The sequence below is a fragment of the Bombina bombina genome, chromosome 8, assembly GCF_027579735.1.
Source record: "Bombina bombina isolate aBomBom1 chromosome 8, aBomBom1.pri, whole genome shotgun sequence".
Taxonomy (NCBI): domain Eukaryota; kingdom Metazoa; phylum Chordata; class Amphibia; order Anura; family Bombinatoridae; genus Bombina; species Bombina bombina.
In genome coordinates, this window is record NC_069506.1 from 149,639,076 (window position 1) to 149,655,619 (window position 16,544).

The following is a 16,544-nucleotide window of genomic DNA, read 5'->3' on the forward strand; positions in this document are numbered from 1 at the left end:
TCTAAGCAGCAAATCAGTATGTCTGTCCCAGGACAGCTAATGGAGTGAGCTTACGTGCACATCTTATTTCCCTATTCAGTTTAAGGAAGTTTACTATGAAGCCTCATGAGAGTTAACTGAAATCTCATGAGATCACAGTAAAAGAGTTCATGACCTCAGCACTGCTGATGCTGATTGACTGCTATTCATGACCTTCATTTTTTATTTTATTTTTTACCTGCAGCTGAGAAACAGCTGAAGTATATTTTTTTACACAGAACTTACTCTGCTGAGCTGAGGAAATTGTGAGGTACAATATCTTCTTTTTTTTACATAGAGATGCTCAGGTGATATTTTCCTGTCTGCTTTTTACAGTTATACTGCATCAGTTTCAAGTGATTTGGCATATGAGTATTATGTCCCTTTAACCAACATCTTTTAATAACTGAACGGGTATTATTGTTTTTAGGCGGTTGAGAGTAAAAACAAAATGGAAAAAAATGCAACACACATTGGGCTAGATTACTAATTGAGTGCTATTTATCACTCCCGCTTGTGAATCAACTTCGCTAGAAGTCAGATTTTTGCCTGCGTCGGGTAGCGCACGTATTACAAGTTGAAACTAAAAAGTTTTTTACGAGCGGTAATCCAACGCGCACAAATAGATGAACTTTGAATATTGGGTTTGCGTTAATCTATTTCCCCTAGACTTTAATTGAGAGCAAAAAGTGGGGGAAAAAAACACCCAACAAGTCGCACAAACCCAATCATGTTTTTTAAAGTGAACTAACCCGACATGAAATAGTAATATTTCATCGTCCAATGTTCTTCACATAGAAGAATATGTTCTATTTATTCATAAATACACATTTCTATATATAAATAAAAAGAGAGAAGTGCTCAACCTGGGAACGAACAATAATAATAATAGCTTGCTCTATGACTAGTTACTACCCTAGCCTCTTTTTGCTAAACATGTGCCTTTCCCAGAGAAGAACTTTCCTGTAGCATATTAGTCTGATCCTGACTAAACAGTGGAGTCCAGTCCTGAAATACCAGGCAATCCCTCTCTGAATGAGAGAAAAGGCAAAACCCCAGACGTACGTTTCGGCCTATTGTGGGCCTCGTCAGTGAGGTGCAGCCATATCCCTCTAGGCTCACTGAGCAACAGGTCCATGTCTGGTTTCCAGCATCACGCTTAGAAAGACTTCCCTCAGGGTCATAATTTGCATAAATAAAAAGAGAGAAGCGCTCAACCTGGAAACGAACATTATCATAATAGCTTGTTCTATGGCTATTTACCACCCTAGAATCAGCCTCTTTTTGCTAAATATGTGCCTTTTACAGAGAAGAACTTTCCTGTAAGATATCAGTCTGATCCTGGCTTAACAGTGCAGTCCAGCCCCGAGATACCAGACAATCCCTCTCTGAACAAGAGAAACTGCAAAATCACAGACGTACGTTTGGGCCTAGTATTGGCCTCCTCAGTGAGGTGCAGCCATATCCCTCTAGGCACACTGAGCAACGGGTCCTAGTCTGGTTTTCCGCATATGAGATTAGATATAGGTATAGATTTATACAGATATATCTATAGGAATATTTTGTTTTTTAAATACACATATTCCCCTATGTGAAAAACATTGGAATATGAAATATTTACTGTACATTAAATATACAGTTAAATACTTTAGTAAATATGAATATTGCATAAAAATGTTTTTTTATGTTTTTAGCTACTTGACTGCAAAGGGCTTTAATGCACTTATATATATGTATATATATGTGTACATATGAATTTATATTATCTATAAGTAGGGGTAGGAGGGAGGAGATAATACCACAAGTATAATTAGTTTGAAGTGCAACCCTTTTAAATAATATACACAATATTAGTAAAGAGAGAGAAAAGTGACATACATTACTATAACTTTAAAGAAAGGGAAAATTGCACATAAAAACTTTTAGAGAGAAAACAGTTTCTCTCATATTTATTAACTGCAATACGCAGGTGTCAAGATTGGATATCATTATCAAGGATACAAGTGATAAATGTGACATACAAATAAGCAAACCGTATAAAAATACTACAAAAATATATACGTTGGAAATTGAGAATAACAAATGGGTACAGGAGTTTAATTACCACCAAGGTTAGGAATCCGTATTACGGTATATTTAGGCAGATAATAACAAACACCTTCTGCTATAGCAGGCCAGCTAAAGAACCGTACACAAACCAACATGGGGGTACCTCCCAAACCGTCCACCTTTGTGCCTCTCACAGACAGAGCTTTCAATTGGAGGCTGGTAAAACAACCGCTGGGTAAATGGCTTTGTTATGCCACAGATCCGTGTATAAACACCACCTTCACGCTCCTCTCCTCTGAGCTTCCGAATCTCGTGGCGGTGACGTCACAGCGAGGGTGTGTCAACAGCCATACACACCTCTCCTCCGATTGGTGGAATATTGATCTCTCTGCCCAAACCGCCGTGGAGCCCGTCCTGGCTCAGGTATTATAATGCAAGGGGCTGTGATGTGAAACAAGCACTGGGGTAGATCCGTAGACTGAACACAAAGTGTGGTAATCTTGATTTAGGCAGTCAATACAGTTCAGTGTAAAACAGCTTAAATCACTGCCTAAATATGAGAGAAACTGTTTTCTCTCTAAACGTTTTTATGTGCAATTTTCCCTTTTTTTAAAGTGATAGTAATGTATGTCACTTTTCTCTTTCTTTACTAATATTGTGTATATGAATTTATATGTTTATGTGTATATATGTCAGGAAATAAATATAAATACATATGTACACACATATATACATACTATGTTTGTGTGTGTGTATATATATATATATATACATATATACAGTATGTATATATGTGTGTGTATGTGTGTATATATATATATATATATATATATATATATATATATATATATACATACTGTACACTTATACATATACAGTACGTATTTATACATGTATTTTTATGTATCTCTGTTTTAAGACCCTTTGCAGTCCTTTGTTCTCTAATACCTGAGACCTCATAACTTTGATCCCTTATAACTCTTTTATGCAATATCTTTTTTTAAATAATTTTTATCAGACTGTGTTATTATGAGTGTAAATGTACTTTTAAAAGTATTTTTGAAGCTTTTTCTCCATACTTTTTTAGCTAGTGAAACATTTAAAACAGCTCTGAAGTTGCACTATCCCGGCACGCTTTAAATTTAACTGTGCTCAAGCCAATGCGCTTATTTCTTTCATGTAAGTTGCAAGAGTCCATGAGCTAGTGACGTATGGGATATACATTCTTACTAGGAGGGGGCAAAGTTTCCTAAACCTCAAAATGCCTATAAATACACCTCCCACCACACTCATACCTTAGTTTTACAAACTTTGCCTTCTATGGAGGTGGTGAAGTAAGTTGTGCTTGATTTCTTCTGTGATTGGCGCTTTTAAGCATTCTGAAGGCCAATTTCTCTCAGAGTACAGTGTTTGTCAGAGGGATGTGAAGGGAGTATTGCATACTGATTTTATGGTTTCACCCATGGGAAATCTATTCAAAGGTTCTCTGTAATTGGTCGCAGGGATTGATCCCCTGCCTCCCTTTTCAGATCGACGATATACTCCTATACCATTACCTCTGCTGATATTTTTCAGTACTGGTTTGGCTGTCTGCTATATGCGGATGGGTGTCTTCTGGTAAGTATGTATCATTTTTTAATACACTCTCAGCTATGTTTGGCGCTTTATATTATATTGTAAAGTTTTAAATATATGTGTTTGCTTATATTTGCCATGAGTCAGGTCTATGTATATTTCCCTTTTTTGCAGATTATTAGTTTCAGTATGGAAATTTATGTTTGGGAAAATTTATTTTTTTCTTACCTGGGGTTGCAGTTCTTTCAATTTGACTTTGTTTTCCAAAAATTTTAGTGCAAATTAGGCTTGAGAGGACGCAAAATGTTTTTTTATGGTGTCATTCTTGGCGTATAAAAAGTTTTGGCACGAAGTTGCGTCTATAGTGTTTAAATGTTGTTTTTTTCTTTTTACATTTTGCAAGATGTGTCAGTCTGATCCTGCCTCTGATGTTGCTGTAGAAACCATGCTGCCTGAACACAGTTCTACCAAAGCTTAGTTTACCCCAAGATAAAAAGTCTAAGGGTAAATTTAAGGCTCCTAATCGTTTTTGTTTCTTTCGTCAGAATCAAGAACAAAAAGCCACTCCTAAGGCCTCTGGATCCAATTGGAGACCATCTTCAAATTGGAATAAGACCAAGCCTTATAAAAAAAACAAATCCAGACCCCAAGACTGCATGAAGGTATGGCCCTCAATCCAGTTCAGCTGGTGGGTGGCAGATTAAAATTATTTCAGTAAATTTGGACAGGTTCTGTTCAGAATCAGTGGATTCAGAATATTGTGGCTCAAGGGTATCGAATAGGTTTCAGAATAAGACCTCCCGTTGGAAGATTCTTTCTTTCTCATGTTCCAATAAATCCTGTGAAGGCTCAGGCTTTTCTGAAATGTGTTTCAGATCTAGAGCTTTCAGGGTGATTGTACCAGTTCCTCTCCAGGAACAGGGTTTGGGGTTCTATTCTAATCTATTCATTGTCCCAAAGAAAGAAAATTCTTTCAGACCAGTTCTGGATCTGAAGTTTCTAAATCGTTTTGTAAGAGTCACAACTTTCAAGATGGTGACTAGAAGGACTAGTCTGCCTTTTGTTCAGCAAGGGCATTTTATGTCCACAATAGACTTACAGGATGCTTATCTTTATATTCCAATTCACCCAGACAACTATCAGTTTCTGAGATTCTCTTTTCTAGGCAAGCATTACCAATTATCACTCAGAGAGCAGGTACGATATCTTGGTACTAGCTCAGGGATTTTAGCAGAATCTCATACAAAACAACTAGTGTGGTTTCTTCAAAGGCATGGTTGGAGGATCAATTTACAAAAGAGTTTCTTGAGTCCTCAAACAATGGTCACCTTTTTAGGTTTCCAGATAGATTCAGTGTCCATGACTCTGTCCGGATATCTAAGTATCATTAAATAATATATATATGTATGTATATTTATCTACACATAGATTTATGATAAGACCAAGAACTCATTTTATTTGTGAAACTGTGTGTAAACAAACCCCAATTAGAGAAAAGGCAAGTTACTTCAAATAGAGCATCTGTCTCATTACCTAAGATCACAGAAACCCCTGGGTTGATAGAGACGTGGTGTCTGGGATTTTTCTTTGAGGCCTAATGAGATTTGTAGACCAAATTTTTAGCTGAAGAAATGACTAAGTGTCACGTATGTGCTAAATTGTCCCTGCTGAATTACAATACACAAGATAACCCACTTTCCAGACTGGTAAAAACTTTTTATTTTAAGTAGCAGAATGTATACTTAAAAAGTCATATAACTGATTTGTCTATAATTTTGAAATCTATTTAAAATACATGTATATATATATATATATATATTGATCTGGGACATACTATATTAAATAAATATTTGCTGTATTGAATACACAACTACATTGGTATATACAAATACTAACCCATTGATTTCAAGATAAACACATTTTTCTCTGTTTTCCAGAAATCTAGTGAACATTACAGGAAGAACTGATGTGGAGATTAGATCTCTAAATAAGTATCTATATAATAAAGGTATAAATGTTAGACTAATTTCAAAATAATATCCGTTTCTTTGTTTTTCAGACAAGATGTCCCATGAATAGTAGTCATAAACACAGATATATGTGGATATTTTCTATTTTAACATAGAAATTGATAAAATACTGGCGTTTGGTGTCAAATTATACATTTTCTGATATGCTAAATAAAATATAGATGCTCACAAGAGAAATTTATAAATTCAAATAGTTATGGTAGTTTAAATGATAACTTTGTAAGGAGGTATTTGGAGTGTGGCAGGGATGAATGGTAATACTATATTTATAGTTGTCTGCTGCCCCCTAGGGGATTAGAAATAGTATGACAACCAAATAAATTGTCTATTAGAACACATGAAGAGCCAATCAGGGAGGCAGCTCCCAGATAACCAATCAATGCTAAGCATCCGAAGGGCCAATCCGAAAAGACAAGCATCGTGGTCATAACCAAAAACAGATCACCAATGATTAGATATAAGAAAAGCTGAATGCAAGAGAAGAACAATTTTTTTTTTGTTTCTTTTGTCTGCTTACAATGGTGATTGATAACTGGCTGCCATACTTGGCATACAATCACTCTAAGCAAAAAGCTGAGACTAAACGTCTTCATCTATGCAATAACTGTTTCTTCATATGAGGTGATCTGAAAATATGTGGAAAAGATTGGAATACCAAATTGATTCAAGTTGGTGATGTATGATCGTTCTATGTTTTAATATTTAAATCAAAGGTATTCTAAGACTATAGTCAAATTGCAGTTAGTAATTTTAAAAGGACAATTTGTATTTTAGACTCATATTCACAGTCCTGTGTAGTCTTAACTAGTCACTATTGCTAAATAATTTATTTGCCAAACAAAGGTCCTTTGTATTGCATATTTCTAAATCAGGTCTATTATTGTAAGTAAAACTCTCTAGTGTATAATTTATCTTTGCAAATATATATATATATATATATATATATATATATATATATATATATATATATATATATATATATATATTAGAACTTGCCTTAATTGCAGCTAATAAGAATTTATTTCATCTCAGATAACTTGGCATAGAAATTGACTGTTAAAGTATATTGTTCTATTGTTTAACTAAGCACTGTTAAAGTTAGTGAACCCTACCTTGGCATCTCATTGTGATATTTAAATTCAACTTTGGTTTGAGAGATTATTGTAAATAAGGTAACTTTTATGATCTTTGCATAGCATATTATAATAGTTTAAACGTGTATAGTTTGATTCATATCTGGTTTTCTATAGATATATTTCAATGGGTCTATAAAATTTAACTAAAAGAATTTAGGAATTTACATTAATTTTATTGTTTGGTATATGCATTTTTATTGGGGGTTTATTTTAAAGAATAATTATTAAATATATTGTATTATAACCCGGCCATATACTGACAACTCTTTCTGTATTGTTTGAGGGGCCTCTTTTGTTCATCCTTCCTGGACTTTGATCTCAACGGATGCAAGTCTTACAGGTTAGGGAGCTGTCTGGGGGTCTCTGACAGCACAAGGGGTTTGGAAACCTCAAGAGGTGAGGTTACCAATCAATATTTTAGAACTCCGTGCTATATTCAGAGCTCTTCAGGCTTGGCCTCTATTAAAGAGAGAACTTTTCATTCGTTTTTTAGACAGAGTCCAACTCTTGTCTAATTTCTGCGATTCATATTCCAGGTGTAGACAATTGCAAAGTGGATTATCTCAGTCGTCAGACTTTGCATCCGGGGGAGTGGTATTTCCATCCAGTTTCATCAGATTGTGCAGATGTGGGGTTTTCCAGAAATAGATCTGATGGCCTCCCGTTTCAACAGTAAGCTTCCCAGATATCTTTCTAGATCCAAGGATCCTCAGGCGGAGATGGTGGGTGCTTTAGCAGTTCCTTGGTTTTACTAACCTGCTTACATTTTTCCGCCTCTAGTTTTTCTTCCAAGGGTGATCTCCAAGATCATAATGGAACAATCTCATGTGTTTCTGATAGCATCAGCATGGCCTCACAGGTTTTGGTATGCAGATCTTGTCCGGATGTCCAGTTGCCAACCTTGGCCACTTCCTTTAAGGCCAGACCTTCTTTCTCAAGGGCCATTTTTCCATCAGGATCTTAAATCTCTAAATTTGAAGGTATGGAAATTGAACGCTTAGTTCTTAGTCATAGAGGTTTCTCTGACTCAGTGATTAACACCATGTTACAGGCTCGTAAGTCTGTTTCGAGGAAGATTTATTATCGAGTTTGGAAAACCTATATTTCATGGTGTTCCTCTCATAAATTCTCTTGGCATTCTTTTAAAATTCCTAGGATTTTACAGTTTCTTCAGGATGGTTTGGATAAGGGTTTGTCTGCAAATACTTTGAAGGGACACATCTCTGCTCTTTCTATCCTATTTCATAGAAAGATTGCTAAACTTCCTGATATTCACTGTTTTGGTCAGGCTTTGGTTCGTATCAAACCTGTTATTAAGTCTATTTCTCCTCCTTGGAGTCTCAATTTGGTTTTAAGGATTTTGCAGGCTCCTCCTTTTATTGCCTAAAGTTGTGAATCCTAACAACATTAGTAGGGAAATTGTTGTTCCTTCCTTGTGCCCTAATCCTAAGAATTCTCTTGAGAGATCTCTACATTCTTTGGATGTGGTAAGAGCTTTGAAATACTATGTTGAGACTACTAAGGATTTCAGAAAAACTTCTAGTCTATTTGTTATTTTCTCTGGTTCCAGGAAAGGCCAGAAAGCCCCTGCCATTTCTTTGGCATCTTGGTTGAAACTTTCGATTCATAAAGCTTATTTGGATTTGGGGCAGTCTCCGCCTCAGGGAATTACAGCTCATTCTACTAGATCAGTTGCCACTTCTTGGGCTGAATGAAGCTTCAGTTGATCAGATTTGCAAAGCAGCAACTTGGTCTTCTTTGCATACATTTACTAAATTGTACCATTTTAATGTATTTGCTTCTTCAGAAGCAGTCTTTAGTAGAAAAGTTCTTCAGGCAGCTGTATCCGTTTTATTCTTTTGCCTATGATTTGAGTTTTTTTAAGAAAACTTAATTATTATTTGGATTTAATTTTTCAGCAGAAATAGCTGTTTTTATTTTATCCCGTCCTCTCTAGTGACTCCGTGGATTTCCACATCTTGGGTATTATATCCCATACATCACTAGCTCATGGACTCTTGCCACTTACATGAAAGAAAACATAATTTATGTAAGAACTTACCTGATAAATTAATTTCTTTCATAGTGGCAAGAGTCCATGAGACCCACCCTATTTTTTGGTGGTTATGATTTTTTTGTATAAAAGCTCATTATTTTTTCAAGTTCCTGTTTTTGTATTCTTTTTTTTTACTCCTTTTTAGATCTCACTACTTAGCTATACGTTAAACTAAGGTATGAGTGTGGCGGGAGGTGTATTTATAGACATTTTGAGGTTTGGGAAACTTTGCCCCCACCTGGTAGGAATGCATATTTCATACGTCACTAGCTCATAGACTCTTGCCACTATGAAATAAATGAATTTATCAGGTAAGTTCTTACATAAATTATGTTTTTCAAACTGTAATACGCGCTCTACTTCCGTTGCATGCAAAGAGCCACCACTCATAAACTGGCCCATTATCAGTTGTGCTAAACTTGTAATCTAGACCTATGTTTTTAAGTCCTACAGAACTTGGCTGATCATCCAATCAAGAGCAACATACATATGTAGCCACCAATGACTAAACACTTTTTGCTTGGAAGCTACAATGCTCGTGGTGCCTGGGTGGTAATATTCCTACGTGTTTAACCCTTTGTGGGTGTTAAATGTATTGTCATTTTTTTTGTTTTAGGGACATTATAGAAAAACGTCAGAATTAATTTATTGCAGCCATTAGAGAAGGACATTTAGGCCAGTGTGTATTTTTATGCATTACTTGTGTTTCCATAACCATTTTGTTTTTATTTGTGTGTGTGTGTGTGTGTATATATATATATATATATATATATATATATATATATATATATATATATATATATATATTCATTAAAATTATGGTGGATAAAAGTATGAGATTAAAGTCCTCCATGTCACAAAAGTAAATCAATAAAAATTGTTGCATAGGAAATTAGCACATCTAGGCAAGTATCCCTGCTTGCTTTTACCCAGGAAAACGCCATATACACTGTTACCAATGCACAAGAGGGTTCTGGGTAAGATATGCAAATTAGATATCCAACATCTCAGATTTTTTGCTTCATACTGTGTTAACACACAGCAATTTCCTAATAGGCTGCAGAATCTGTGGGCGCTCTACAAATAACCGATAATAATAATTGAGAGAGTGCTCAAATTTGCTGCACTCTCCCTATTAGGGAATCGCTGTGTGTTAACACAGTATGAAGAAAAAAATCTGAGATGTTGGATATCTAATTTGCATATCTTACCCAGAACCCTCTTATGCATTGGTAACAGTGTATATGGAGTTTTCCTGGGTAAAAGCAAGTGGGGATACTTGCCTAGATGTGCTAATTTACTATGCAACAATACATACTAATAACCATCACTGTAAACATATTTTTTTATTTTTTTGCTTTGTATGTACAGGAGAAGATAAAAGAAATTGGAGACAAACAGCCAGAAAAGTGAGTTGTGATCATTTCCTGTCTTTCTGTTGATTACCTTGTCACTATCTGTAAATATGGTTGATAGAAATGTTAATAAATGAGAAATGCTTTAGGAAAGTGAAACACAGTATAGCCCTAATGTAAAACAGTAACTTTCAAATCTTAGATCTAGAAGTGCATTAATCAGTATTGAGTTTGTACTGACTCCCCCATAGGACATGGAGATTATTTTTGTTTTTCATTTCTTTTTCTGCAATGGCTAACATTTTGCTTTTTTCATCCAGTTGTATAAATCTACAAGCATGCCTTTTTATCTTATGGAATTTTCTTTTTAAATATTTTTGTGACAAAAAACAAATACATTTATTGTTGTTAAATTATATTATAATTATTATTAATAATAATAATATTATTATTATAAGAAGTACAATTATCTACTAGGGATGGCCGAATGTTTTGCAACATTCGAAAAATTAAACATTTGTTTATTCGTTTCGAATTTCAAATGTTTGTATAACATTCCAACATGCATTTAATATAATAGTATTTCTAATGCTTTCTTTAAATGTAATATTCTGTTCAAATTTTTCAAATAATTTGATTAAAATTGTGCAATATTCTAATAAAAAAGAAAATTAAATATATTTGTAATAGTATTTCTAATGCTCTCATTAAATTTAATATTCAAATTGTGCAATGTTCGAAATAGAAAAATTCAAAGCAACATATTTGTATCTTTTATGTATCATTTTACAAAATTCCCTACCACATAAACTATTGAACTTCTGAATAGTATTTGTTAAATCAAATGCTACATTACTAATTATGAACGCTTGAAAGCAAAAACAACATTCAAAAACCGGAATGAAAATCCATTACTGAATTTGAATCCATTACTGAATTACTGATAAGAATGAAAATCCATTACTGAATTTGAATCCATTACTGAATTACTGATAAGAATGAAAATCCATTACTGAATTTTAATGGATTTTCATTCTTATCAACGTTCGATTCTCCAAAACCAATGTCCACAGGACTATTCGTTCTATCAAACGAATTACACTTTCAGCTCATTCCCCATCCCTATTATCTATGTTACAAGTTTCCAGTCTTAGAATAACTAGATATTTATACCATTCTATGCTTCACTGCCTGTGGTACAATAAGGAAGTTCATAGTTCTTTTAAATAGCCTTTCTACATTGTTCTATGTAGTTATTTGAAAGCTCTATAAGCTGTGATAATGTTAAAAAGGATATCTCTTGTCATTAAATGTGTAAGTGTGACTTCCCAGGCATGCCTTTCTATTGTTACCCTGATTGAGAAATGTTTGGTGACAATGATTAAAGATATTTGTTTGACTTTTATTTTTTAGCCAGCAGGACAAGACTTCTCTAAGCACTCTGGGAATTGACGAAGTAGCTACTGATCTCCGACCCCTGATGTTGTGGATGGCTAATTCAATGGAGCTTCTCAACTTTGTTCAGAAAAAGATCCTTGATATGGAAAAGGAATGGGAAACTGAAGGTAAGGGGGGAAAAATGAACATATTCCAGAAATTCATCCCATAAAAAAACTAAAGCAATACAGAAGGTAAAAATGAATATTAGATAATAAAAAGAACATATATTACACAGTTTTATGTTAAAAAGCTTGTCAGTCCCTCTTATGATAATTAAATATTTTGGTTAGGTCCAAAAGTGGTCTATTGAGTTGAGTGAGGGATGTCTATCCTAGATTGGGAACTTTTTGTGATCTTTGTTTGCACTTTATGCCTTGTTTGTATACCTGTATTTTAGAACCAGTGGTTGGAATTTCTTCTCACCATTTGTTGTTGTACTATCTGAGAAACTCAATAAAAATAATAAAAAAAAACTTGTCAGTCTTAATAAACTTATATTTTAATAGTTAAAGAGGCATAAAGGTGCAAAAAGCAAATGCTCTGTGTTAGAGCATTTTATTATTGTACTTTATCCTACATATAACTGTATTTAGCTTCTGCAAAAGGGTTAACACAGAGTTAAATTAATTTCCAGAGCAGCAATGTACTTGGAGCTAGCTGAACACATTTAGGACTTGATGAACTCTCTGCTCTGGTGAGATTATCTAAGAACGCCAAAGGATTAGGTATACAAACAGGTTGCAAGTATTAATACACCACTGTGTTATCAGGGTGTGTCTAAAGTGCAATGTCCCAACAAGTTATCAATGAATCTTGGGACTAGTGGATGTAAAAATTAAGATCTAATATTTAATCATCATAGGTTAAAATCATAAAAACAAGGCAGACCAATTGTACAAATAGAAAAGATTAGAATGGTAAAAACAATATGACAACGAGAAAAAAAAAAGGCCCTAACATAGGGCTGAAACGCGTAGACGAAGTTTGAATAAGATTTGTGAGGCTCAACATACTCCTAGGACCATGGTATTTGGGTGAGTCAGTTAACCAATAGACTCTATCCCAAAGGTATTTTTGTATAGCGTTTCTTTTATTTCTTTCTATAGGTCTTTGTCTTGACTTCGGATTGGGGCATAGGACTGGATATCTTTTAGGATTACCGTTGTTTATACCCTGGATTCAAATATAAATACTTGGATTCCGCTATAAACTGGGACTTTATTTTGGACAGTTTGGTCTGTTAGATCCAACCAGATCGACTTTGGACATCTTAACATTAATATTTGTTTATTCCTCTGTTTAGTATTTCATTATACTAACATCTAATGATTAACATTATCTGATTTAAACTTTATTAACTTTTAGGGCTATCTCTTGTATTAGAAACTTATGTGTTTTTAATTTTGTGTATAAACCCACCCTGACTTAATTGGTTCAATTTGTTTAGTCAATAATCCACCCTGATAAGCATATTTCTTTCATGTAATTAGCAAGAGTCCATGAGCTAGTGACGTATGGGATATACATTCCTACCAGGAGGGGCAAAGTTTCCCAAACCTCAAAATGCCTATAAATACACCCCTCACCACACCCACAATTCAGTTTTACAAACTTTGCCTCCCATGGAGGTGGTGAAGTAAGTTTGTGCTAGATTCTACGTTGATTTGCGCTTCGCAGCAGGCTGAAGCCCGGTTTTCCTCTCAGAGTGCAGTGAATGTCAGAGGGATGTGAAGAGAGTATTGCCTATTTGATTACAATGGTCTTCCTCCAGGGGATCTATTTCATAGGTTCTCTGTTATCGGTCGTAGAGATTTCTTCTCCTACCTCCCTTTTCAGATCGACGATATACTCTTATATACCATTACCTCTACTGATTCTCGTTTCAGTACTGATTTGGCTATCTACTATATGTAGATGAGTGTCTTGGGGTAAGTAAAATCTTATTTCTATTTATGACACTCAAAGCTATGGTTGGGCACTTTTATATGTAAAGTTCTAAATATATGTTTTAAACTTATATTTGCCATGATTCAGGATAATCAGTATTCCTTATTTCAGACTGTCAGTTTCATTATTTTGGGATAATGCATATGAATAAATATATTTTTCTTACCTTAAAAATTTTCAATTGACTTTTTTCCCTGTGGGCTGTTAGGCTTGTGAGGGCAGAAAATGCTTCAATTTATTGCGTCATTTTTGGCGCAAACTTTTTTGGCACAAAATGTTGTCATTTTCGGCGCCATAGTTGACGCCGGAAGTTTGTTCGTGGTTGCGTCATTTTTTGGCGCATGTGTGTTACAGACGTTTTTTTGCGCCAAAAAATGTGGGCGTCATTTTTGGCACTAAAGGATGTGGGGTCGTTCTTGGCGCCAAAAATGTGGGCGTCGTTCTTGGCGCCAAAAAATGTGGGCGTCTTGTTCCACTTTTTTTCACATTATTTAAGTCTCACTTTTTTGTTGCTTCTGGTTGCTAGAGGCTTTTTTATTTTGCATTTTTTTCCCATTCCTGAAACTGTAATTTAAGGAATTTGATAATTTTGCTTTATATGTTGTTTTTTCTATTACATATTGCAAGATGTCACAACCTGACCATGGATCAGAATCTACTTCTGGAAAGACGCTGCCTGATGTCGGTTCTACCAAAGCTAAGTGCATTTGTTGTAAACTTTTGGTAACTGTTCCTCCGGCTATAGTTTGTGTTAGTTGTCATGATAAACTTTCTAACGCAGATAATGTCTCCATTAGTAATAATCCTTTACCTGTTGTTTTTCCTTCAACATCTAATGTTCAGGATGTCCCTGTTAATTTAAAAGAATTTGTTTCTAATTCTGTTAGGAAGGCTCTGTCTGTTATTCCTCCTTCCAGTAAACGTAAAAGGTCTTTTAAAACTTCTCATATTTCAGATGAATTTTTAAGTGACCGCCATCATTCTGACTTATCTGTTTCTGATGAGGATCTATCTAGTTCAGAAAATTCTGCCTCAGATATTGACACTGATAAATCTTCATATTTGTTTAAGATGGAGTTTATTTGTTCTTTACTTAAAGAAGTGTTGATTGCATTAGATATGGAGGAGTCTAGTCCTCTTGATACTAAATCTGCTAAGCGTTTAAATTCAGTTTTTAAACCTCATGTAGTTATTCCAGAAGTTTTTCCAGTTCCTGATGCTATTTCAGAAGTAATTTCTAGGGAATGGAATAGTCTGGGTACTTCATTTACTCCTTCTTCAAGGTTTAAGAAATTGTACCCTGTGCCATCTGATAGATTAGAGTTTTGGGACAAAATCCCCAAAGTTGATGGGGCTATCTCTACTCTTGCTAAACGTACTACTATTCCTACTGCAGATATTACTTCCTTTAAGGATCCTTTAGATAGGAAGCTTGAATCCTTTCTAAGGAGAGCTTATTTATGTTCAGGTAATCTTCTTAGACCTGCTATTTCTTTGGCTGATGTTGCTGCAGCTTCCACTTTCTGGTTGGAGGCTTTAGCGCAACAAGTGTCAGACCATAATGCTTATAGCATTGTTAAACTTCTTCAACATGCTAATAACTTTGTTTGTGATGCCATTTTTGATATCATTAGAATTGATGTCAGGTATATGTCTTTAGCTATTCTAGCTAGAAGAGCTTTATGGCTTAAATCTTGGAATGCAGATATGACTTCTAAGTCAACATTGCTTTCTCTTTCTTTCCAAGGTAATACATTATTTGGTTCACAGTTGGATTCAATAATTTCAACTGTTACTGGGGGGAAAGGAGCCTTTTTGCCTCAGGACAAAAAATCTAAAGGTAAATATAGGGCTGCCAATTGTTTTCGTTCCTTTCATCAGAATAAGGAGCAGAAGCCTGACCCTTCCCCTAAAGGAACGGTCTCTGTTTGGAAACCTTCTCCAGTCTGGAATAAATCCAAGCCTTTTAGAAAGTCAAAACCAGCTCCCAAATCTGCATGAAGGTGTGGCCCTCATTCCAGCACAGCTGGTAGGGGGCAGGTTACAATTTTTCAAAGATGTTTGGATCAATTCGATTCACAGTCTTTGGATTCAGAACATTGTTTCACAAGGGTACAGAATAGGTTTCAAGGTAAGGCCGCCTGTGAGAAGATTTTTTCTCTCAAGCATTCCAGTAAACCCAGTGAAGGCTCAGGCGTTTCTGAAATGTGTTTCAGACTTAGAGTCGGCTGGGGTAATTGTGCCAGTTCCAGTTCTGGAACAGGGTCTGGGGTTTTACTCAAATCTATTCATTGTACCAAAGAAGGAGAATTCCTTCAGACCAGTTCTGGATCTAAAAATATTGAATCGTTATGTAAGGATACCAACATTCAAAATGGTGACTATAAGGACTATTCTGCCTTTTGTTCAGCAAGGGCATTATATGTCTACAATAGACTTACAGGATGCATATCTTCATATTCCAATTCATTCAGATCACTATCATTTCCTGAGATTCTCTTTTCTAGACAAGCATTACTAGTTTGTTGCTCTTCCGTTTGGCCTAGCAACAGATCCAAGGATCTTTTCGAAGGTTCTCTGTGCCCTTCTCTCTGTAATCAGGGAACAGGGTATTGCGGTATTTCCTTATTTGGACAATATCTTGGTACTTGCTCAGTCTTTACATTCTGCAGAATCTCATACGAATCAACTTGTGTTGTTTCTTCAAAGACATGGTTGGAGGATCAATTTACCAAAGAGTTCCTTGATTCCTCAGACAAAGGTAACCTTTTTGGGTTTCCAAATAGATTCAGTGTCCATGACTTTGTCTCTAACAGAAAAGAGACGTCTGAAATTGGTTTCAGCTTGTCGAAACCTTCAGTCTCAATTGTTCCCTTCGGTAGCATTGTGCATGGAAATTCTAGGTCTCATGACTGCTGCATCGGACGCAATCACCTTT

The 16,544-nt window shown here is 35.2% G+C and overlaps 1 protein-coding gene across 3 annotated transcripts in view; it reads left to right on the top strand.

The window, feature by feature from the left end:
* The window catches only part of RASIP1 (Ras interacting protein 1), a 189,639-nt gene that overhangs the window by 82,569 nt on the left and 90,526 nt on the right, over positions 1-16,544 (top strand). For all 3 annotated transcript variants that reach the window (XM_053690637.1, XM_053690638.1, XM_053690639.1), the window contains exons 6-7: positions 10,236-10,273; positions 11,633-11,784. In XM_053690637.1, coding sequence (XP_053546612.1) covers positions 10,236-10,273; positions 11,633-11,784 — 190 coding nt within the window. The remainder of the gene's footprint in view (positions 1-10,235; positions 10,274-11,632; positions 11,785-16,544) is intronic.